Here is a 25000-nt window from a genome sequence, read left to right on the forward strand (position 1 = left end):
CACCTGATGTGATCTAGCACTCATTTGAATAGTTGTTTGCACACGTCTGGTTAAATCTGGTTGTGTATCTATGTAAACATACCATTCAAGCGTGTCTTTAAATATAGCTAATGGCAGCAGTAACAATAAAAAACCCTACCTTGCTGGGAGAAGGTGAAGAAGGCTTTGCTAAACATTCATGGTCGAGATACAGAGGCAAGTACAGAATGCTTTAACAAGTCTTAAGAGAATAAAAGATCCTTTAACTAAAGTGTCCAGAAGAGACTGAACAAGAATTTTAATGTACTTGGGTAATCCATCTTTGGACTGGACAGATAGGTGATGGTAGATACTGTTTTTCATTATGAACATTATGAGTTCTTAAAAATATCATAGAATCACAGAATGGTTTGCATTGGGAGGCACCTTAAAGATCACCTAGTTCCACCCCCCCTGCCATATTCTACTGTTTTCTTAACTCCAGGAAAAAAACAAAACCAAACAATAGAAGAGATCACAGGGGTTTCAATATAGTAGCAGGAGATTCCAAATGTTACCAGTTAACTTTTACAGGCTTGATATAGTAATCTGTCCTGCGTTCAAATGTATTGTATTCAGCACAGCATGCTCTGAATATTTTACAGCTTCTGTGAAGAGGACCTAGTTGGCTACTGGTGCTGCTGGACACAGGAGCAAGGTCTTAACATTTGCTAAAATAATGGCTTGTAGACTGCTGTCAGCAGTTGAAATAGTGAACATGTCTTCTAGATACTGCTGCTCCTGTGGTGTGTTGGTACCTTTACTGATGGCCTGAGTAGGAGGTATAGCTGAGTCTATGTTCCCCTGAGCTGGGAATGACTCTTTAAGGGTAAAACTCAGCAGCTTTTGCTTCTAAACCAATATTAAGGTAACAGTCACCACTTTAAGAAAGATGCAACATGCTTTGAAAGCTTCTTTTCAACTTGTGATAACTGTTGGCTTTTTCTAACCATCGGTAGCATGAAAAGCAGGAGACTGCGCTGTTGCTGCCTATATAGGTGATGAACAGCTTCCTGAAGCACAGATTATGGTTTACTCTTTTTGACCGAACCCAGATTACTGTAGGACTGTTTTAAGCTGTATGATCCCTTGGAGGAAAGGCTAGAAGATGCTATTTGCCAAAAACCTCTGAATTCTAATGTGTGATTTTTGTGGTGTCTCTTGGGGATCAGTTGGCGAAAGTGCTGCCACCTTGAGCAACCTGGAATGGTCATAGCTCAGGGAGATGAAGGTACAGGTTCTCCACTTCTCCCTCCAGGAAATGACGTGTTGCCTGGAAGCACAGGCGTATGCTGAGGTGAACTGTGCTCCCCATGCTCAGCCAGCACTGAGTGCAGTAATGCCAAGTTCTAGCTCAGCTACACAAACAGAGCAGCACTTCTTGCAAGGGAAGAGATCCTGCAGGCTCTCCTACGGTATTAAAGTTACAACTTCAGTTTTGAGAAGGTTGGGGATCTCCTCAAATATATTGCAAAATGCCAAGAGAATAGCTGTAATGGCCCATCACCTTGACTTTTTTTTTTTAAAAATTTTCAACTCCTTTATGGGAAAATCATATCAAATACATATTCTCCACCTTAATCTAGAGGGAACACTGGAGCCCACCTTTGTTTTGCCATGTAATTTCCTTATTCTGTCTCCTCTGAGTGTAGTGTGTGCGCTATATTACCTAGAGAAGTTATGTCAGAGTAGCAGTGTGTTCGTCTGTGGCAGAGTTTCTTGTCCTAGATGTACAAGATGCCATTCTTAAATCAAGCAATCATCTTCTGCATTTTATACCTCAAATAAAACTACATTTATTCTGTCTTCTCACTAGAAGCGGACATCCAGTCTACTGTTTGTTATCAAGTGACTTAGAACATGGAAATCTGATTTCAGCAGGAGGAAAGCTGCAGCAGCATTTGGCCCGTACATGGGAATAGACTGGTGAGACTTCAGAGAGGTGTCAGCTGCAGAGATGGCAGATCAGACTGTGACAGTCCTCTGTACTCAAGTACTTACTGTGTGTTGTCAATCTAAGAACTGCACAGAAGCAAGAAGGGACTTGTACACAGAGGCTGAGGGATTCTAACGTGGAGGAGAAACGTGCATTCAAGAATGAGGTCAGGTGCTTAAATCAGGGCCTTGGAGTTGTGTCCATTCAGACTTTGGTTCTCCGTCAAAATCCACAGTCCAGTAAGGCTCCAGAGAGATAAAGTGCAACACAAGTGGGTGGTAAATAACAGTTTTTGAGCTTGGATTGTTGTGTTTGGTTTTTTTTTCCTTCCCAAGTTGTATTTGTGCATCTTGCCTGGATGCAATGTCTTATCAGTACTAACACTGGGACAGCTTTAATATTTCTGTATTAGTGATGACTATGCACATAACCTACCAATGACAGTAGTGGGAAGTGGAAGGGAAGGCTGTAATCATTATACAAGGAGTTTATCTAATTACAAAGCAGGAGGTGACATCTGGAGGGGAGAATCAGCAATTGTTGTAAAAATGGCCTGCTTCATTTAACCATGATGAATGATGAATTGAGTCATTGCTGAACACATTACCACTGCTAACTTTCTGGAGCAGAAAACATGCCTTAGGAAATGAGAACTTCAAGAAGGCAGATTGGGTGACACTAACAGGAAAAGGTTGAATTGTAATCAGAGTGGTGAAGTTGGCATGATTTATGGCTTGTGATTATTAGCCTATTTAAAAAAAAATAAACAGCTGAATTTTAATAATAATAAAAAAGGTATGTTACAGAACAAGGCTTTTAAAAAGAAATACAGCTGGGACAATCGCAAACAAAACGATACTTTAGGATATAATAATCAAAATAGCCATCCCAGATTTAAAAACAGAAAGAATGAATTCCAAAGGAAGTTAAAGCAGCTACAGAAAATGCAGAATTTGAGTCTTAAATGTTTAATAAGCAATCCAGAAAAGGCCCCTTGTGTTTTTAAGATTATTTTATTCTTCAAAGACTGTATGCTTTCCATTGGTTATTGAATGAACTAAAGGAGAACTTAAAAATCAACATGTCAGTAAACATGGAGGTCAAACTGAGTTGAGAAGGAATACTCAGTAGTGTAATAATACGTAGAGCTGAAGAGAAACATTAAGTTTTCAATTAAGAGGCCTGGTAATCAGTCCAATCAAGGGCACCACATAGTAAATACGTTATTTGCTGCTTTAGTACCTTGAACTGTTTTTAGCGTACTCTATCCTTGGAGGAATTCCTGAGTTTTTTCTTGCACGTAAAATTGCCCTTTCATGACAACTGAAATGGAAACCAATTATCTAGCAATTCCAAGAAAACAAAAGGTACACAGATATTAAGATGCCTATCTTAAGCTTCTCAAACTCACACGACTTGAAATGTAATCCTTTTTTGCATGATGCAAGACCTTCCTTTCTAGTTAGATAGCAAAACCTACCACACTTGTAACTCCCACGCTGTTCCAGTTGATAATCAAATATCTTAGCTCCTTCAAATACCCTACATAAATTTTATTTGGCAGTGGTAGAGGTAGTCAGTTATCCCTGAAAAACTACTTGATCATGTACTTAGATAATCACAAACCTGCTTGAGCAGTATAAATCCAGTTTATAGTAGCTGTGAGTAGTATGTGGGCACTGGCTTACAATAACAGAAGTCAAATGTTAACAGAAATGCCAGAGCAGTGATCTCTGACACTTCAAGTTCAATGAATACTGGAAGAACTGAGCAGTATTGTACCCTTGTACATCCCTAACTGATAATTGAGTAGAAAAGAAACTGCTTGTGAGCTCTCCGTGCCCTAGTCTATTCTCTGACCATTGCTGATGACAATCAACTGTGCTGGGCTAGATGGAACATTCACTCTGACTGCTGGGCACTTGCGTTGTTCACTCCTGCTTTCCAGCAGAAGATAAGAATCAAGTTCTTGGACTATTGCCTTCCAGCATGACAAGAATGGTACTTATTGCAATGATACCCAGCCAGCTGAGAAAGTCAACTTGATAAGTCATTACTTACTAAACTTATACAGGCTGTGGGATTAGTAGGAAAGAAACAGATGCAAATGCTCATGTTTACAAAGTCGAGATTTTTCTGATAAACATATCCGCAGTTTTGCCTAATCAAAGTTATTAGTTAAGCATATCAATTTAGTAAAGGCATAAGCCATTGTAGACATCTCAGGCATTCCAGTTTAGTAAAGATACAACTCTTTGCGGAAGTCATCTTTGCACCCACCTTCTCTGTGGTGTTTTTTAAATATGTAAAAGAGTTTGTATATTATCTCTACTGCTTATCACTTAAAAATCAATTAACACTTTAAAAATGTTCAATACGGACATAGTTTTGTTCCGTTATCTTATTGCTTAGAAGCTCTGTGAGACCAACTGCAAAATTACAGGCAATATAAATCAGTATTTAAATTATATATTACATGTTTATTATGGGTGCAATTTTAAAAAAAATTTACATTTTATGAAAAATCAGAAGTATTTACAATTTTTGTAAGATAAACTTGTATGCTCTAATTTACAGTCTGACGTAGCAACAATTAATAAAAAATCAGATCCTTTAGAGTTGTGTTTACAAATCAATTTTCTTAGGAGGCAGCTAAAACAGATACTGCTGTATACACAAGCAAGAACCAGCTTGCTACATGTTTTTTTATCAGATAGCTACATGTACTTTTTACATTGTTTTTGAATTTCTTTACAAAAAGTCTATATAAACTTGTATGGCTTCAAAATTGTAACCTGCACCCAATGCAAATGTATGTATAATCACCTGAATGAAGGCTAGTTTAAAAGTGCTGAAACATAACTACATCATTTAACTTAGAAATTAAAGTTATATTTGATTAAAAATAGCAATGCAGTTTTGGGTTTTCATTAATAAAATATTTTCATGTTAAACACAGTTTGATTGCAAAGCAGATTACAATTAAGATTCCAGTAAAAAGACTGTACCATTTTATGAGTTAGAAATTTACCATTCAATAAGATTAGCAAATTAGGAGCCAAATATACTCTTCCAATCAAATCTACAGTACAGTATATGCTTAGTGCTAACAATGGAACTCTTGTCTGCAAAAGTGTATAGCATACATTAGAATTTATGTAGCTGCTACAAAGCTTAATTTCTTGTAAAGCTTCAGCAGTCCAATTCATTACTGGTTTTACAAGAATTAGTTCAAGCATGTTTTACTGTTTTAGTAGAATTTTTTAAATAGATACTGGTATTAAAAATGGTCATATGAAATTCCCACATGCAGGTTATTGAATTGTTTTGCCTCAATACTTTTGATTTTGACATTGAAGAAACACTTGATAATATAAATATGTAGAAGATTTTCTAAATTAGTGACTTGCTTTAAAAAACATTGCTAATGTGTCACTTTCCTGTGCTTAGGCTGTGGCAAGCAAATTAGATGACAACACAAATATTAAAATTGGTGGTTATAGAAAAAAATTAGCTAATATAAATGGCAGTACTTGTCATCCTGCTGCCATAAAATACCCTTCTGAAACGCTATTCCTCCCAAAGCATTACATTTACATTCACATCACACAACCCCAAAAGCACCCAAAGTCCAAAGAGTTGCAGTCAAAGTGAAGGGAAATGCTGTTTGCTTCTAGAAGTTTGTTTTTATCATCTTCGGTGATTTTTCAGGATTCTGATCTTTGGTGACATTAAGGTTATTATCTCAAAGTTTCAAAGTCCTGCATGATGCACTTCCCTTTACTACAGCCACTTTTATTGCAATTACCCCATGAGGAAGTAATCCAGTATTTTAAACCTCTTTTAAAACAATCTCCAGTTTTTGCAAATCTGCCTTCTAAATAAATCCCAGTCAAAGGAATTTTTATAAAGTTGTGTGTATTATACAAATACCGTGCTTTCTTGATGAAGAGCCAAACTTTGAAAAAGGAAGTGAGGCACGTGAATAACAAATTGGATAGGCACAGGCTTTTTTTAAAGGCACAAGTGTTATGCAATTCATATAAAAATAAATTAAATCTACAGCATTAATTCAAACAATCACAACGCCCATAACATTTACTAACTGCAGAAGTAATCTCTGCTGTCTTTTGCAATTTTGTAACACATTGCACTTAGGAAAAAAAAAACAACTTACATGTTAATAATATATGATACACGCGCATCAAGTTACATTTCTTTTATACATCTTTAACTCAGCTGGTTTTGTGGCATGAGTGGATAGAAGAACTACATGAGATTTGCCTTTGCTTTCTTTAAAAACTGGCAATTAAAGAATCTGAAAAATTAATATTACTTAAAGAAAGCTCAGATATTTCTTACTCTCCTACATTTTTAGATTTAAAGTTTACAGTATAACATACAATTTCATACTTTCATTACAACTATGGATTACTATTTTGATTGCATCTATATAAATTTACTAAAATTTCAACAAATTTTCCCAAATATTGCAGTTGATCATTTACAGACAGTGTAGAAGTTAACTTCAGTGCTATTATAAAGTAATAAAAAGTATGCAAAATGACTTTTAAAAGTGCATTTTCTGTTCGTAATTCAGCCTCAAAGTAGGTCAACATTTAAAAAAAATTAATGCATGTTAAAATAGTGTTTGAAAAGTAGAGATGGCAGAGTGAGCTTCTTGCACTCCTTTGATCTAATGACTTTCACATGTACATCAGCAGTCTGCCATATACCGTCCTGAAAAATAAAGATAGGTTTTTTTGCAGTCAGTAGGTAAAACAGATTTTGTTAATATTTTCCTGGGAGCACTTTGAGTAACCATGGCAAAACAAAAGAACTGTGAAACAGTTTTCAGCCATGCAATGAAAATGCAATAAATACTTTTAATGAAAAGTTAACCAGGCATCACTTATTTAACAGTTTCATATTTTATAATTTAACACTATAGAATATATAATATTAATTTGAATATATAGGGATGTCAGTGTCTTACCAGTGGCAAATCTCTTCTTAAGGAGGGAAAGACGATAGCCAGCACCTACAAGTTCTACATCTACTCCTGAAAGGGTACTTCCTTCACTAATGAATTGCACTGCAAGTGTTGCTGGTTTACTGGGTCCTTCTGAAAGTTCAAATTTTGCCCTGAGGGATCCAGAACCTGTAAAAATAATGAAATTGAAAAGCTGGTTGTTTTTCCAAGAACAGGACAATCTCCTAAAGTTTTTTGTAGTAACAAGTGAAACTAACATGGTGACCTTTGAGATCTCTTCCTAGCAGCAATCCTACATAAATTTTCAAAAGACATGAGAGAACAAGTCTGTTTTTTCCAATACTCTGTTTAATACAATGACTAGTGAATGGTTTAAAGGAAACGATACACATTTCTGCAAATTATAGAAAATATGTGTATTGGAGAGCCTGGTAATCTCTTATTACTTGAAACATCTGATTGATCCCTATAATCATCATTTATGCTTGCTAGTCTGTCAGTACTTAATACCACCTATCTCGTATGTAGTACTTTTCATTAGCAGATTTGAAAGTATATCACAATATTTAACTGTTGTCAATATGTAACTTGTTGTCATGAACAAAATCACTGGAAGAAACACAGCTATATAGTAATGTACCCAGAAATTCTTGTTTTCCTAATAAAGACAAGATCTGATTAAATGCTTTTCCCCACAAATTACAGTTGATTTTTCAGAGACAGTGGTGAAACATCATCAGTTTGATGCTATTATAAAGCAGTAGTAGTTCAAAATTACTTTAAGTACATTTCTGTAGTAAATGCAAGGCATTTAAAAAAACCCGTAATTTTGTTCCTAGTCTCTTTTTCTAGTTCTTAAACAAGTCTTTTCTTGTTCTTGCAAAAGATGCTGGGAAAAATGAAATTGAAATAATTATCAATGGAATAACAAGAGTCAAGTATTTTTACTTCTTTAAAACAACTTGCTATTCTTAGTCAACTGGAACTGATAAATGACGAAGAAAGTAACTGAAATGTTACTGGGGTAAAAGCAGGAATTAATGAATGAAATTGTTTTATGCAGTGGCTTGTTCTTGATAAATTTGGCCTAGGGCCCATTTCATTTCTTCAATAGGTCTGCCATAGTTTGGGTAAACTGGAAATTCTTCCCACCATAAGTATGGAAACTCATATATCCAAGTGCTTTGAAAGTTTGTTCTGTGTTTTCTCTCTCGGTCTGTCATTGACGGCTCACACAATGTGTTGGACTATAAAAAACCCCAAAACATTTTACACCACAATAAAGGAGACTTCAAGACATCTTCCTAATGTTAACAGTGTTTGTGCAACATCTCCCTTTGTTTCTGTAAGTGTAAGACCAGCATAGTATTACTTCCTCTTAAACACTGAATTTGAGTACCATGTGTTTATACCCAAAGAAAAGGGGAAGAAAGCTCATCTACTAACTGATATCAGGGGGCTTCACTATTTTTCCTTATAGCTAGTTAATAAATTTATATTTTGACATGTCACTGTTAATGGAATCTCAGGAGGAAATTAATTGAGAAGAAGATGAACTGGTAAACATGATACAGCAGGAGAAGACATATTAACAGGCACAAGGGCGTAGAGGCTAAAATACCTTTTTACTGTTACAATTTTTCTGTACAAGAAAACAAAAGAGTTCAACTTGCCTCCATTTTCAGACTTCTCTGAAATGCTAGATATTTTCCAATATGCTTTCATTTGTTCTGCATTCCTGTAAGGGAATCACAGGTTAGTTATAAGCACCATTTTTAGCATATTATTTCCTTAGATTTACACTGGTATGTTACAGATATCTCTAAATGGAGGTTTATAAAAATACTTGATCATTTTAAGGTAAATCTGTGGAAGACTATAAAAAGCAAACAGGAAAAGAGAACGGTGTGTCTGCATTGCCCCAGAGCAGCAGAGCTGAGAAGTACACGCCATCTTTTTATACAATTGACACCATCCTATGCCCTGGCTATGGCTCCGCAACTCAAAACCCTCTGCACTCTTAAAGGGTAAGGACAGGCCAAACACCCTGGAAGCAGTCTGAAAGCTATGTCTTTATGCTTTGTGATGGTGGTATGAGGTGGAGCAATGTGGATTGCTTTCCCCTGTGTAAGACTCCTGGCAGCACGAATTATATTCCATTTCCATTCTAGTAAAACTAGCTGGCATAAGTGATGCAGGGTTTAAGCTAACTCCTGACACTCTAAAGGAGCAGAAAAGGGCACCAAGCACCAGAGCCTCTAAGGTGACAGGGCATTTTAACTCCTGGAGCACTCTGCAGCAGTTCCATCAAAGGAAAGTCAACAACTTAAAGCTGTGAGCAGCATGAAGGGCTGATAGGTTTGAAATTGCTTTTGGCATTGCTGTAGCAGGAGTGAAATGCTCACAGAAGTAGCACAGATGGTAGCAGTTACTTGCAGGAGGTCAAGTTATAAAACATTTTTAAAAAAACAAAACCCCACCACCCAGTCCAGTAGACCAAACAAGTAGCACAACACAAATACTTGAGCTGCCTGGGACGTGACTGTTTTTCTTTTTTTTGGTCAGCTTTCCCAGCTCAAAATTCTGGCCTTGGGTAATGCCTAGGTGAAAAAGAGAATTTGGGATCAAGTCCCTTAATCTGATAAATCTGTAATGAAACTGTGTCACTAAGACTTGAGTCTTCCTAGCTAAGACCTAGCCTAGTGTTCTGGGTGGGCGTTCCTGCTCTCACTCAGGCTTCATTACAGAGGGTTTTGTGGAAGAAGCAGCAGGGGGACTGGCTTCACCAGATGTTCTAGTCATGTTGTTCAGGCACGGTACTGACCCTGCCCTTGCTCTGAATAAGCTTAGGTGATTTGATTAAAAGTATTGCTCCCTTGAAATACCAAGTCAAGAAAGATTCAGTCTTGCCAGGATTTTTTCCACTTAAAATGATACTGTATTTCTACTTTGTCCCATTAACATATTAAAATATACTGCCTCCAGAAATGTCAGAACCTATCTGATAAATGCATCAGGTTTATTTTCCTTCTGAACCTTGCTTTATAAGGTACACTTATCTATAAATAACAAGGTTAACAAGACTTCCTTCAACCTGGTGTTCTTGGCCCTCTTCATGTTAAAAGGACCCCCCTTGGAAATAAACAGTCCAGGAATTACGTTACAGCTGGGCAAGAATCTACGTGCTGCCAAACCACAGGCACAGTGGTTGAATTCTGTTCACCTTTTGCTCCAGGGACGTACTGCACTGCCTAGTCCCACTACCCTCTGCTTGTTTTCACAAACTTGTAGAAACATAATTACCCGAGATATGTCTCTCACTTTCAAGCGCTACTGTAAATGCAGGCTTAGAAGGTGGTGACAAGTAGCTGCTAGTTAGATAATAATCTGCATGACACTTTAATTGAGAAACAATGCTTACCTGGCTTATAAACAGTCCTCAGTTGCTGAGGTTTGTTTTAAAACCATTTCAATTAGAAACTAATTGTTAAGCTAGAACAATCAGGAAATCTTTTTAAGAACTGCATTTCTTCTACTCTCTCTATACGGATTATAAATATGGATATATTTATGCACACACATAATATTTTTTAACAATTAAGAGAATTTGGCTTCAAATTACTATATTGAATATGTCTATCCTGTCTATTGGCCAAAAGAAAGCAAACATTGGAAATTTCATAAAGGGTGGTGTTATTATATAGTTGGAATGGGTGCATATTGTCTCATTTTAGTTTATGTGAATTGTCTGCACATGATGTTTCGGACCAGAGAATGTCCTAGACATCTGATACTATGCATTTTATCAGAACAAAAAAAATTAGCCGTTTCTTCCAGTGAAATTTTTCAGGCTATGTCACAAATGAATACACTGAAATGAATCTGAAATAATAAAAAGAAAAGTATTAGTATTACCATTTTGCAGGTGGGAGTGATTGCATGTTTGTTACTCCTCCATCTACTGGTACCACAACCTGGACATTAGACAGCACACTAGGCATATTCATAGACTCTGGATTGTACTTATAATCCACTCTCACATCAGTAGTGCTAGCATTACATTTCCAGTAAGTTGCAAGATTCAAGGGAGTGGACTGGATGCCATTTGAAGATACCTGTAAAAGAATAAACCATTGAAAGCAGCTTAATTAAAATATTCCCCTTTGGGGCAGAATCAGGGAATGATGGTAATGAATATAACTCTAAATCCTGACAAAAGATCAAGAGAACAATTGACCTCTGAGTCCTTAATTGCAGAATTCTGAAGACAGATGCAGCCTAAAGTAATTTCTGTTCTTTTAATTTTAAATTAAAATAATTACAGAAAAAGTTTAAATTCCCTCTGGCCCATAAGGTTCCTTCCTGTTCTGGTTTTTATAAGTCAAAATAGTTGTTTTTCAGTCTTGTGTTCTGCCTCACACAAGAAGCATGCTTGCAGCAAAATGACCTCATCCTTAGCAGTTGTGTGCCATTACAATCAGCTGCCCAAGCAGCCAGCAGCAGAGGGAAATACCTGCATTAAGGTGCAGGCAGCCAGCAAAACAATTCTTACCTATTCAAAGCATTATTTTCCTGCTGCAGGAGGGCTGGATGCTGCTTTTGTAGCTGAGTTTGTGCTACTGCCCTGCTGCATCTCTACCACCTTTCTAGTCTACTTGAGGAACCTTCTATGTCCTGGTGCCCTGTCTCGCATTTCCTTGGCAGCCCAGAACCTTTCCTATCTGCCTTATTTTTCCCCCAATAGTAAAGACCTTAAATAGATACAATTGTTCTACAGTACTCATTTCTGCAATTCAACAAAATATTTTGTTCCTTCCATCTTCCTCAGGAATTCTGTGTGCCTAACATGGTTTTTATAGATTGAGTATACCAAGATTTTAAACTATATTGGGAAGATGTGGAAACTACAATGGCATAAGCTGGACTGACAGGTTGTTTTGGTTTTTGATGTAGACAGTTGTCTTGGATGTTCAACCATTTCAATGCAGGCCTAGCAAATCACTGTTCTCCCTTTGTCTATCTGTCTTAAATTTTTATGAAGATTTCTTACTGACAGGCAGAACATCTTCTCACAGATTCACAGAATAGTTGAGGTTGGAAGCGACCTCTGGAGGTCATCTGGTCCAGCCTCCCTGCTCAAGCAAGGGCTGCCTTGAGCAAGCTGCCCAGGTCCATGTCCAGATGTCTTTTAAATATCTCCAAGGATGGAGACTCTACCACCTCTCTGGGCAACCTGTTCCACTGCTTGGTCACCATCACAGGAAAAAAGCATTTTCTGATGTTCAGAGGGAACTCCCTGTGTTTCTGTTGTGCCCATTGCCACTGGTCCTCTGTCACTGGGCACCACTGGAAAGAGCCTAGCTTCGTCCTCTTTACACCCTCCCTTCAGGTATTTTTATATATTGATAAGATCCGCCCTGACTCTTCCCTTCTCCAGGCTGTGTTCAGCCTGTTGTCTCAGCTCTGTCAGCCCTTCCTCATGGGAGAGATGATCTGGTCCCTTCATCATCTTCGTGACCCTTTACTGGACTCTTTCCACTATGTCCCTGTCTCTCTTGCAATGGACAACCCAGAATTGGACACAGTACTCCAGGTGTGGCCTCACCAGAGCTGAGTAGAGGGGAAGGATCACCTTCCTCGACCTACTACGAATACTTTGCCTAATACAGTCCAGGAGACCATTTGCTGCCTTTGCAGCAAGGGCAGTTTGTTGGCTTATATTCAACATGGTGTCACCCAGGACCCCAGGTCCTTTTCTGCCAAGCTGATTTCCAGTTGGGTGGCCCCCAGCATATATCAATGCATGGTGTTCTTCCTCCCCAGGTGCACTTCTTGTTGAACTCAGTGAGATTCCTTTCAGCCCATTTCTCCAGCTGGTTGAGGTCCCTCTAGAGGACAGAATGACCACCTGGTGTATCCAGAGGGTCCTCCCAGTTCAGTGTCATCAGCAAACTTGGTGAGGGTACACACTGCCCCACCATCCAGATCATTAATGAAGCTGTTAAACAGGACGGTAAACTCAGTATTGACTCACTGGCCTCCAACTGACCATCACCCTCTGGGCCTGGCTGTTCAGCCAGTTTTCAGTCCACCTCAGTGTCTGCTCTTCCAGCCTGTACTTCACCAGCTACTCTATGCGGATGCTATGGGAGACAGTGTTGAAAGTCTTCCTGAAGTGTAAGTAGACAATATCCACTGCTCTCCCCTCATCCACCTCAGGGCAGTCATTTCATCATAGAAGTTATCAAGTTGGTCAAGCATGACTTTCCCTTGGTAGATCCATGCGGACTACTCCTGATGACCTTCTTGTTGTTTGTGTGCCTGTAAATGGTTTCCAGGATGAGATGTTCCATTATATAGTGAGAGGTCAGAATGTCGTATGTTCTCATACATTACAATTCATAAGCTACAGTGTCCAAAACTTATGCAATTACAAAATCAAAGACAGTACAACTACAAACTCAAACAAAAACACCTACATTAAAGGAAAATTTGACTTTGCTAACAAATACTTAAGCAAGCACTGTTTGAAGCTTGCACATGTGAATTGGAGTGACATGTGAGGCAAGCTGAAACAGATCATGAATCCAAGGGAATGACATGAAGCATAGCAGGAATGCACTAAGCCTGGGCAAAGCCTATGCATTGTAAACAGAGACATACCCAGGACTGGTCTAGATGAGGGGTGACAGTTCATCTGCATGCTAGCAGGCAAAGAACAATTCTTTTAATTTCTGCGTAGATATCAAATCTGCCAGAATTCCTTAAAAAATTCCAAAGGGACAAAAAGTGTTTACCTGATACTTTAAAACATCCACATTATAATAGGATGCAGATGGATTCTGCTCTGATAATTTCTTGAGGTAGACAGTTATAGCTTGCATGTTCATCCAAAAATCCTTAGTACTGGAGTCACTTTGTGACTGATCACTACAAAGAAAAAGAAAGGTAGGAGTGAGAAGGCAACACTGAGTTTTATTATTTTGGACATCTAAAAATTAAGATTAGCTCTTTCCCCTTCTTCACTATTTCAAGCAAGAATTTGTTGTAATGCTTTATAATACATAATTGTACCTTCCTAAATATTAAGACAAATCAAGTGTTTGTTCTATCTGGTAAAAAATTTCCTTCCAGGTTGTAGAGCAGTGAGTTTTCTCCACTGATGACTGCCATCACAAGATGGAGTTAATGCTGAATTTGGATTTTAGATTCAATAAACCACTATTTTAATACAAGTAGGTGCTGTGAGTATGTGTGGAAGGTGGGGATGAAAGTCGTATTTGAAAAGAAATGTTATCCAGCCTGCAATAAATCCTAAAATAATAATTAGCTTGGGTTATGACACAGCTTCACTAACGTACTGTGTTAGATTTGTGCTGTATGTGTTATATTTTCACAAATTTTTAGAGTGTAAGCTTTCAACATTTTTTCAATTAAAAGTGATTTTCAAATTATTACAAACAATTGTTTCTTAGATACTTATAGTTGCATTTAATCTTAGTAACAATATATTATGTCACTTCTATATGTAGGTAAGAGCGCACATGACTGCAGAAGCAAAATCGTGTTTGGGAGCTACTGGAGCATGGTGTTCTGCAGATCAAGAATATTTTCAGCTCCGGTTGCATCAGGTTTATTTTGAATAAGGATGAAGATTTTAAGCAAACTGATTCAAAACCAAAATTCAAATCACTTAAGAACCAAAATCCCCTAAATATCTATGGTGACAGTGAGGAACTGCACCCATGCCCAAGGAGAAATGCAGTGTGCCTGCAGAGTAGAAGCTCACAATGAGCACCTGGAACATAGTAAATATGACAATGGGTTGAATGTCCCAGAACAGTGACTTACGTACCAGTAGTCTGTCCAATTTACTTACAATTTGGTTCCCAACACCCTGTTATGATTAAAGAAATTTCCTATATAGATAAACACTTACTTATCACCACAGAGGCCTTCCACAATTTAAATAAATGAAACCAGTAGTAATATCTTTCTGCTGCTCCACAACCAAGCGCAATTCAAATCAGAAATTCTGACATCACCACAAATAACACTCTCATCAAAAACTTCAACCTCTATAAATACCAAGCAAATGACACCCTTTGCAGTATATGATGAAAAGTCAAATTATTACTATATGGGCTTAACTTTGTAAATATCCATTATGCGCAACCTTTTTAATTAGAGTTGAAGTGTTACAGCACTCAGACAAGAATACTAGACATTTTCACTTTTTTGCAAAATATACTTTTTCGGTATAATTCATTCTGTCAGATAACAGTGCTGCTAACATTTCAGTTATAAAAGCAATTAAGCTTAATTTTGTATGAATCATTCATTACATTAAGTATGAATGATCAAAATGAAATTAAATACAAAAGAATGGATGTATATGGTTTGATTATTTCTTTTTTTCAGTAATTTAAAAAATGTAGCAGCTAAAAGCATTTAACTAATTTTCAAATAATTTCTGCAATAAATGAAATAGAATTTAACTAATTTTCAAATAATTTCTGCAATAAATGAAATAGAAACTGCTCAGCTGAAGCAGATCTCTGCTAAATAATTGCAGCTTTTATATGTTTTTTAAAAATATCTCCAAGTGCTGTGACTTCAGCAATTATCCTACTCAACCAGCAGCCTTTTTTATTAAGAATTCTCCCAAGGATGCTGCTATGCACCTGAGATAGTTATGTAATGGAACTGACCTACTGTAGAAAAGATACAGCTTAAAAATACACTAGTAATTGACGAATGAGATTAGGTGTAGGTCCTACTAATTGATTTACATTTAAGGCTACTGTTTCATCATTTAATCTTACAATTGTTACTACTGTATAAAGAAATAGTTTATAAAATGCATGTAAAAACACAGCTATATTTATAAACTTGTAATCTTAAAAAGAGATTTTTAATGGTGGCAGTGTAGAGAACTGAGTTGAACAAGATTAATTCAGGAAATTAAATTATATATAAGTAAATCAACAAGACTGTATTCTGATTTACATATACAACAACTCACGTTTTACAAATCATGTAGTTTTTTATTAAAAAAAATACAAAACCTGTATACAAGTTGTGCATTTGGAAGAATCTGCTCTAGTTTGCTTGTGTTTTTTACCCTGAAGCAGAGCACAGCTGGAGATGGGTTACTGGTGAAGACTTTAATAATCCCACTTGGGAATGATACTGTCATATCACCAGTAATCTTCACAATACATCTAGAAGAGAATGAAAACAGCAGTTTCATTGCAACTCATTAACTGTCTAGTTTTAATATTAATTTTAAAGCAATCACTGTACTTTCACAATCTGATGAACTGAATTAAAATCAATTTCAAATGAGGGTAATGTGACAATGTATTGTCACTTTCAACTTGGAAGTCAGATGAAAATAAGTAAAGAAAAAGGTTTAGCTGATTAAGCATACAGTAGTCTTGGAGGCATTTTTCAGGCTTTGAAAACATGGCATAACTATGCTTAGGCAAGGCCTAAGTAGCATAGTAAGGGATGTGACAGAGGGAATGAGGTGCTTTTAGCTCCCAAATTTACACGTAGTACCTACCTAACTATGATAAAACCTCTTCTCTTTTTCAGTGTTCCCATTGAATGCTTTTTTGTAAAGCAGGGATATATGAACTGGCAGGATGCAGGCCAATACAGAGCAATAAGCCACTGTTGTCACTTATACCAGGGAAAAAAACCCTTTTGTATCCCCCTTCTAATGTATATACATTTCCCCCCAAAATATTAGAAATAAAACCAGCATGTTTTCTTATTGTAACTTATTACATTCAAAACAATTCACTATTTAACTAACTTTGTGGGATCTGCTCCTTTAAAGTAGGCGTTAACAGATTCAGTAAGGGCTACTGCAACAGGCAAGGTGTCCTGGTTTCCAAGGCTGACAGGGCTGGGACCACGTGAAACACCTAGAATACATACAGTGTATAGGTTTAATTTTCAAAAAGCTTAGCAATAGATTTCAGAATGATTGACTACACTTGTAACTTGATGTTACTACCATCAAGGTCACAGTAGCATCTGAAGTATTACTTGAAAAATATGTAGAAAAATATTAACATAGTACTGTACAATTGTACCGTCAAAACACTGCTTAGCAGCCTAAGAAAACAGGACTATCAGTATGACATTATATAAATGCACAGACACAAGGAAATACAAAGGAGACAGAGGAACACTGCATTAAAAAGGCTACTGATGAAAATGAAGTCAACAGATCCAAAGGAAATTAGACATTGACTACAATACTTAAAAAAATAACCCCTACTGTATGCTTATTGTATGGAAAAATGTATGATAAAATGTTCACGGAAACGCAAAGAATTCACTTACAGTATGCATAAATACATAAATGCAAATACATTAATATTAACCCACATAAGTGAACTGTTGAACATTCTTTTAACTGTTTCAGCCAACAAAGATTACAATTCCAAAGCAGAAATTGTTGGAGAAGTCTTCACAGATGCCTGTGCCAACACAACACAGTTCCAATACATAGCTATAAAAAACAACTCAGACCTCATGCTATAGCTTTTTGAAATGGGTGTGTACAATTGACAAAACTAGTTGTCATGAGATTTTACTTTTCACCAATTTTCTCTATGTGTACCGAATATGAAAGACAATACTGGAAGTTCTGTCTTTTTATTTGTGCAGCAGTGTACTAATTTTTTGGTTGTACAAAAATGGCCTGTGTCACATAGTATTATCTATTACAAAGAAGGCAAAGTCTTTCTCATTTCATGAGCAAAATGAGAAATTTTTCTTTCATACCATAAAGAAGAAACAAAATACTTTTTTATAATATTGCTCATGGTAAAATAATCCTTTTTACTCCAAAACAGTGGCTGTTCCTTCTGAGCTCTTTCAGAAGCAAAAATGAAGTTGAGACCTTGTTCTTAAATTCAGAGACAACTGAAAGAAGTAGTAAGAAGAAGAGAGTAAAAGACAGGAGCTGGAGAGAGCTGGGGTTGTTCACCCTAGAGAAGAGAAGGCTCTGGGGAGACCTTATTGGAGCCTTCCAGTACTTAAAGAGGGGAGTATGAGAAAGATGGGGACAGACTTTTTAGCAGGGCCTGTTGCAACAGGACAAGGGGCAATGGTTTTAAAAAAAAGGAGGTAGATTTAGAACAGATACAAGGAAGAAATTTTTCCCAATGAGGGTGGTGAAACACTGGCACAGGTTTCCCAGAGAGGTGGTAGATGCCCCATCCCTGGAAACATTCTTCAGGGTCAGGTTGGATGGGGCTCTGAGCAATCTCGTCTAGTTGAAGATGTCTCTGCTCATTGCAGGGGGGTTGGCCTAGATGACCTTAAAAGGTTCCTTACAACTACAGGATTCTATGGTTCTATGAGAATTCTGCTACCGCATACCTTAATTTCCATGGTTTCTTGCCTAAGATAGTAAAATGTTCAGAATACTTCTCAGCACCATGAAAAAAATCTTCGTGCAACATTTAGGCCTCCTTAGATTGAAAGTGATACTCTAGTCACAAGTGTTCAAAACAAAAAATTCTTAGATGAACACAATATTATGATGCTTGCTGCAAAACACTGATTTATTTTTTTTTTAGTATGAACTGTAGGTTGGTTTTATTTATGCTTCCAGACAATACATGGGCAAAGTTTGCAAAGTTTTCTGTCTCTCCCTGAAAACTACCAATAAAAGCTGTGATTCTCAATAGTCTCAGTAATCCAGAAATCATGATATCAAGAAGCAAATGTGCAATAAAATAACAAGTTAACAACAACCAGAAATTCTGGTTGGCAAAATACTGAACTCTGGAAGTACTCTCCACTAAAGCCAAAATATGTACTCAATCAATATGGCACTACAGTTGCTGGGGTGTTTTACTGTCTTTTTCCCCCAATTTACTGAGGAACAACAAACGATTCCAGAGCAGGTAGGAGGTGATTACCCTGTATTAATTATGTCCAATTGTTTACAGATGTATAAATTATTCTTAAATATTTTACTTATAATGGCCTTGTGTAAATTTTTATATTAATATTTGAAAACCATGCAGAGTAATGCAAATATATAAACGATGTTCCTACCGGTAAAAGACAAATATTGATTTCTTGACTGAAGAATAAAATTTATTAGGAATAACAACAGTATTTATACTTTTTTGGGGGGAACACCAAAGCAAGTATATATGTGTATATATGTTTCTCTGAGATGTATCTGAGGGACTACAAATGACATAGCTTCTCTCTTATTTGCTCTGCCTCCACTGTTCATCACCCTTTAATTCATAAACCCCTATGCATTCTCCTAAAACCCAAGAAATTGAAACAAACATAACTGCTTAACCTAACTCTGGATGTCATCCTTTTGTTGTTTTGCCGCTGAAAATACAATGCAATGCAGTGACATCCAGCTTCAGGGTTTTCCACGCGTGCTGTGAACTCTCAGCGGGATGGGATGTCACAGAGCTGTACCAGCGCAGCCTCGCTGCGATTCAGGCTGCAGCGCAGCTCAAGTTCTGTGCTCCGGTTCTAGCACATTCGGCAGTAGCAGCAAAGCTGGCTGTGATGCCCTGCCACCTGCCTCAGCCCTGCCACCTGCCTCAGCCCCGACCACCATTAACAGCCCCTGAGCTGTGCTGATACAAGAGATAGTGGCACAGCCATGCAAACAGTTGCATTGACACACTCCAGGAGGCTGCCAAACTGCAGAATAAAAGACTGCATCATTGATCTTAAAAAGGGCAAATAAATAAACCTGATCAAATGGTTTTATTTCAGTTTAGGAACAAAGATTGAGACAATTCTAATATTGGCTAAATGGCTGTCATGAAATTAAAATTTATTTTAAAAAAGGATTACTTTTATTATGTGTATCTTCAAAGATTTTTATGATATGTAAATATAGAAACATTTTTACTTACTTGTATTATGAGAATAAGGATTGTCAAAGTAAAAATGTATTCACTTTAATTGAAAGACAGTAGTAATGACAAACTGAAGAAGCAAGACCAAGTTTCAGCTTGTTTGCAGGGGGCAGGGGGAGACAGACAGAAGATTACATTATATAAAAGCAGTTATACCAAGTTTTGGTGATTTCAGCAACATACAACTTGTTAAGTAGTTGAGCTTTCAAGATACTTGTATCTGCCAGATACCAGATATAGCTGGAGAAACTTGTTTTAAAAGAAACGCAATTTTATTAGGTGTAGTGTATTAGGATGATTAGTTAACATGTAAATCTCCTTTGAGTACAATACCTGGTGGTGTCTCACAAAGCTTTTCAATTGTAGGAAGATTTCCAATCAAAAGATCATCCTCTATTACATTTATATGAAACAAAACATTGCAAGAAAACAAAATATTTCAAGCAAAAATAGATGTTAAAAATTAATATATATAAAAATACTTTGCAAATTAAACTAAGGCTAAAGCATAAAAGAAACATTCAATTATGCATGCCTTAAATTTGCTTGGAAAAAGATAATTAGAGTCAACACCCCATTACTCGGAACAAATGTGGTAAAGGAAACAGTGGATTGTGCAGAAGTCAAAAGAATACAGACAGTAGTGCAGAGTATGTCCTCATGCCTCAAAGTCGTTCAGCCATCTGCACTGTCCTTCCCAGCTCTCCAGGACTATTTAATTCCTAGTCAGTGCAGATGGAACTGGCCTTGTTTATTTTTGCTAGGCCAGGTTAATAACCATGTCAAACCTCAGTGTCAGCACACACCTCTTCCTTACCTCCCCTCTAACCTCAGGATTTCCCTCTGTCACTGTGTCCAACAACACACACACACTCAGAGCTGGGGCTATTGATACTGCTGCCACCAACTTTTGGTTCCTTGGCACCAGTGCTGAGGACTGAGGATGTAAGCCTGGATGGACTTTGGCAACCAAAATATCAGTTATCTTTCTGTGATGCTTCTCAGCGTTTGGGAAACTGGTAGACACTGAACTATAGCAGCTAAGGCTGGTCAGGCCTTACTAGCTTTGGTCCTGCACAGGGTGGAAACAGCGGCACTGCTTTCAGTGCAGAACTCCCATCAGAAGCTGCGCAAATGCTCTCCTGAGCTGCTGAGCATGGGTGAAGAATCCCTGGGATCAGTAACATTCACAGATAACTGAGTGTTAACTCAAGAATCTGATTACTTGGGACTGAAGTGGTAACAGTGTTCAGGAATTAAATACTTCAATTCTGCTAAAGAAAGAAGTTAAAATGAGTCTCCTTTTAATTTGTTATAACCAACTAACAAAATGGAAGGGTTTTCCTTTAAAAACATGAGAAAACATTCTGAAATTAGTGGCAACACATGAAGACATGCCTGTGACACAGTGCTCCACAGCATGCTTCTAAGTTGGAGAGATATGGATTTGATGGGTGGACAGTGGGTGGATGAGGAATTGGTTGGATGGTCGCACCCAGAGGATAGTGGTCAATGGCTCAATGCCCAGATGGAGATTGCTGATGAGTGGTGTCCCTCAGGGCCCATATTGGGGCCGATACTCTTTAACATCTTCATCAATGACACAGACAGTGGGATTGAGTGCAGCCTCAGCAAGCTTGCAGATGACACCAAGCTGAGTGGTGAGGTTGACATGCCTGAGGGATGGGATGCCATCCAGAGGGACTTGGACAAGCTCAAGGAATGGGCACATGTGAACCTCATGAGGTTCAACAAGGCCAAGTGCAGGGTCCTGCACCTGGCTCAGGGAAACTCCCAGTATCAGTGGAGGTGGGGGGATGAAGGAATTGAGAGCAGCCCTGCCAAGAAGGACTTGGGGGTCCTGGTGGATGAAAACCTGGACATGAGCCGGCAATGTGCACTCACAGCCCAGAAGACCAACCGTATCCCAGGTTGCATGCAAAGAAGCATCACCAGCAGGTTGAGGGATGTGATTCTGCCCCTCTACTCCGCTCTGGTGACACTCCACCTGGAGTCCTGCATCCAGCTCTGGAGCCCTTAGCACAGAAAGGACATGGACCTGTTGGAGCGGTTCCAGAGGAGGGCCACCAAAATGATCAGAGGGATGGAACACTTCTACTGTGAGGACAGGCTGACAGAGTTGGAGTTGTTCACCCTAGAGAAGAGAAGGCTCCGGGGAGACCTTACTGCAGCCTTCCAGTACTTAAAGAGGGGAGTATGAGAAAGATGTGGACAGACTTTTTAGCAGGGCCTGTAGTGATAGGACAAGGGATAATGGTTTTTAAAATAAAGAGGAAGACAGAAGGAAGAAATTTTTCCCAATGAAGGTGGTGAAACACTGGCACAGGCTGCCCAGAGAGGTAGGAGATGCCCCCATCCCTGGAAACATTCTTCAGGGTCAGGTTGGATGGGGCTCTGAGCAATCTGGTCTAGTTGAAGATGTCCCTGCTCATTGCAGGGGGTTTGGGCTAGATGACCTTTAAACATCCCTTCCAACCGAAATTACTCTATTCTATGATTCTAAGACTAATTTCCTTTTCGTCTTCTTTTTTTTTGGTTGTTTGTTTTGCTTTTACTAATCACCTCCATTTAGCTTATATACTTCACTAACTTCAAGAAAAAGATGCATTAGTTTCATTTTTTTTGGAAACTGCGATTACAGGATAACAAACAAAATGCAAAGAACATAACAACCTCAATTTTGTGAACATTTATATTCAAATTCATCAGTATCCCAAAATATTTCTGCACCTATACAATAACATCTTCTGAACAAATACATGATAACACATTGTGCTTGATGAATCGATATACAAGCATAACAAGTAAAAATTCATGGAATATTAATTTTGAAAAATATTTCCCTAGAATATGCCATAATTGAATCTGTGGTCTAACCTAATTAAATCCACTGCCCTGTCTCTCAGTGTCATTTAGAAGCAGGTATTGAAAGGATGCTTGAAGTATGTAGACTGGACTCACATATGGAACAACTAACTCCAACGAATGGTTTTCCTAATAGGTGGAACCTAATTGCAGAATTATGCTTTTTCTAAAATAAGTTAAAATAGTTAATTTAACTTACCAACTGTAGGTGTGTTTGCTGCACTGTGGGAAGCAGAGGAGGATATTGAGGAAATGCTCTCTGCACGTGCCAAGGGAGCTGAAGGAGGTGGACTTGAGTTAGAGGTCAACGGAGGGCTGAATGGCCTAGGCTGAACAAAAGAGATTACAAGGGTATTACAAAAAGTGGTTTTAAAGAGATGAAAAAAAGACTGTAAATAGAAGAGTTCTTAATTTCATGCCCCAATCAATTTCATAGTGTTTCTCAACATAGTTCCTTTAATGCTTTATCTAATTTAGTTTTTAGGGTAAAACAATGAACCTACATTTTCCATTGGAATCAGTCCCATTATTTCATAGATTATCATCATTAATTTTTTACCTGTGTAGTTAAGTCTAGTACATTTGATTATGTAGCAGCCTGTCAATAACTGTGCTGTAACACAGTAGCAGAACATAAGCCTACAGCCCTGTGTATGTGGGCAGCAAATGCGGATTTACAGAGCTAAAGCGGAGTTATAACAAACTGGGAGTACAGCGGGGGGCAACTAAAATAGTTGGGACTGGAGTATATAAGGAAGGGGGACAGTTTGTTCAGCCTGAAGAACAGAAGCCTAAGGAGGAATCCACTTTAGCTAGTCTTTTACTAGCTAAAAAGGGGTATAAAGAAGGCGGAGTCAGTCTCTTCTCAGAGATGCAAGAGTTACAGCAAAGGAAATTTTAGCTGAAAAAATTCCTTCTTGTAACCTCACGGTTAAATCCTAGGATGAGTTGCCTAAAGAGATTGTAAGATCTCCCTCTCTGGAGATTTTCAAAACTCAGCATGTCCTTGAGCAACCTGATGCAATTTTGAAGTTGGCCCTTCTTTGAGCAGGAGGTTGGCCTAGAGATCTTCAAAGTCTCTTCCATCTTAAATCTCTGTATGCTTTTATGATTCACTTAACTGTTAAGGTATTAAATTAACTAATGATCATTTTGGGATTAACCTGACTAAAAGGTACTTAAACGCCATCTATTTTGGCTGGGTAACTAGAGGTTGTTGGGTTTTTTGTTGTTTTGGTTCTATCACATTTGTTGCTGGGTATGTGACTTTTATATAGGCTATGGGAATTGTAAAAGGAGTTGATACACAATGAAGACAACTGACAATTTTCCACTTGTATCCAGTTAATAGCTAATTTCTAAAACAACAGTATAAAATGAATGTAGCTTTATGCAGAATCATACTTTATAGAAGAACAGCACCAGCTAAATTCTTCTCTTTATGACAACATGAAGAACAAATTCCTTGGTTTAAAGGCAATTACTACAATTTTATCTCCAAATGAACCCTATTCTGACCTTACAGAAATGCAAAACAGCTTAAAAATGTTTCAGCTTTCTCAAAGCATAAGACCAGAATTTTGTCCCTAACAAGAATATGGTGACAATATCTTGCTACTTTGAAAGACAGTAAGAGGATCTTACCATGGATTTTTCCAAGTCAGTAAATCAAATGAAACTCAAAGAATCCTAATATTCACAGAGGAGATTAAGCATGGCTTGGTCTGATATGCTGCCTCGATATTTGCATTCTTTGCCACATTCCTTATCGGCAAGTGGACCTGCACTGCAGGCAGTGAGCAGAGATGCAGGCAGCGTGCAACCTCTCACTATCCTGGTGGGCAGCTGCTGCAACCTGCCACCTCCCTTCTCCACCAACCAGCACCAAGGGCAGCGAGAAGTCACAGCAGAGCTACTTGTGTCAACACATGCCTGATAAAGATCTACTTAATACCATTCATTCCTCAAAGCTTTGGTGATATCCCTAAATCAATGGAGCTTTGTAAATAACTTTGCTAGTATTTCACTTTTTGAAAACTTCCATCTCATTCACATGCTATCCTTTCATTATCAAATTATTGATTTGTTCAATTAAACACATTCAGATGATGTAAAAATTATGTTTTGGACTTTTGTAGTTCTGTTAAGAATTATTTTGTTAGTAATATAGTTATCACAAACAACTTCCATGACTATCTGGAAATGGTGGAAATCTGTTTATGTGATTCCCTGAACATTGGC

The 25000-nt window shown here is 37.8% G+C and overlaps 1 protein-coding gene across 1 annotated transcript in view; it reads right to left on the reverse strand.

The window, feature by feature from the left end:
• Positions 1 to 639: 639 nt before the first annotated feature.
• The window catches only part of FCHO2 (FCH and mu domain containing endocytic adaptor 2), a gene marked incomplete at its 3' end in the record, with an annotated part of 101242 nt that continues 76881 nt past the window's right edge, over positions 640 to 25000 (reverse strand). The window contains exons 19-26 of the mRNA XM_082013285.1: positions 22959 to 23088; positions 16771 to 16882; positions 16016 to 16171; positions 13745 to 13877; positions 10863 to 11062; positions 8621 to 8685; positions 6951 to 7115; positions 640 to 839 (exon numbers count right to left, since the gene is read on the reverse strand). Coding sequence (XP_081869411.1) covers positions 640 to 839; positions 6951 to 7115; positions 8621 to 8685; positions 10863 to 11062; positions 13745 to 13877; positions 16016 to 16171; positions 16771 to 16882; positions 22959 to 23088 — 1161 coding nt within the window. The remainder of the gene's footprint in view (positions 840 to 6950; positions 7116 to 8620; positions 8686 to 10862; positions 11063 to 13744; positions 13878 to 16015; positions 16172 to 16770; positions 16883 to 22958; positions 23089 to 25000) is intronic.

The sequence above is a fragment of the Phaethon aethereus genome, assembly GCF_964289735.1.
Source record: "Phaethon aethereus genome assembly, chromosome: Z".
NCBI lineage: Eukaryota > Metazoa > Chordata > Aves > Phaethontiformes > Phaethontidae > Phaethon > Phaethon aethereus.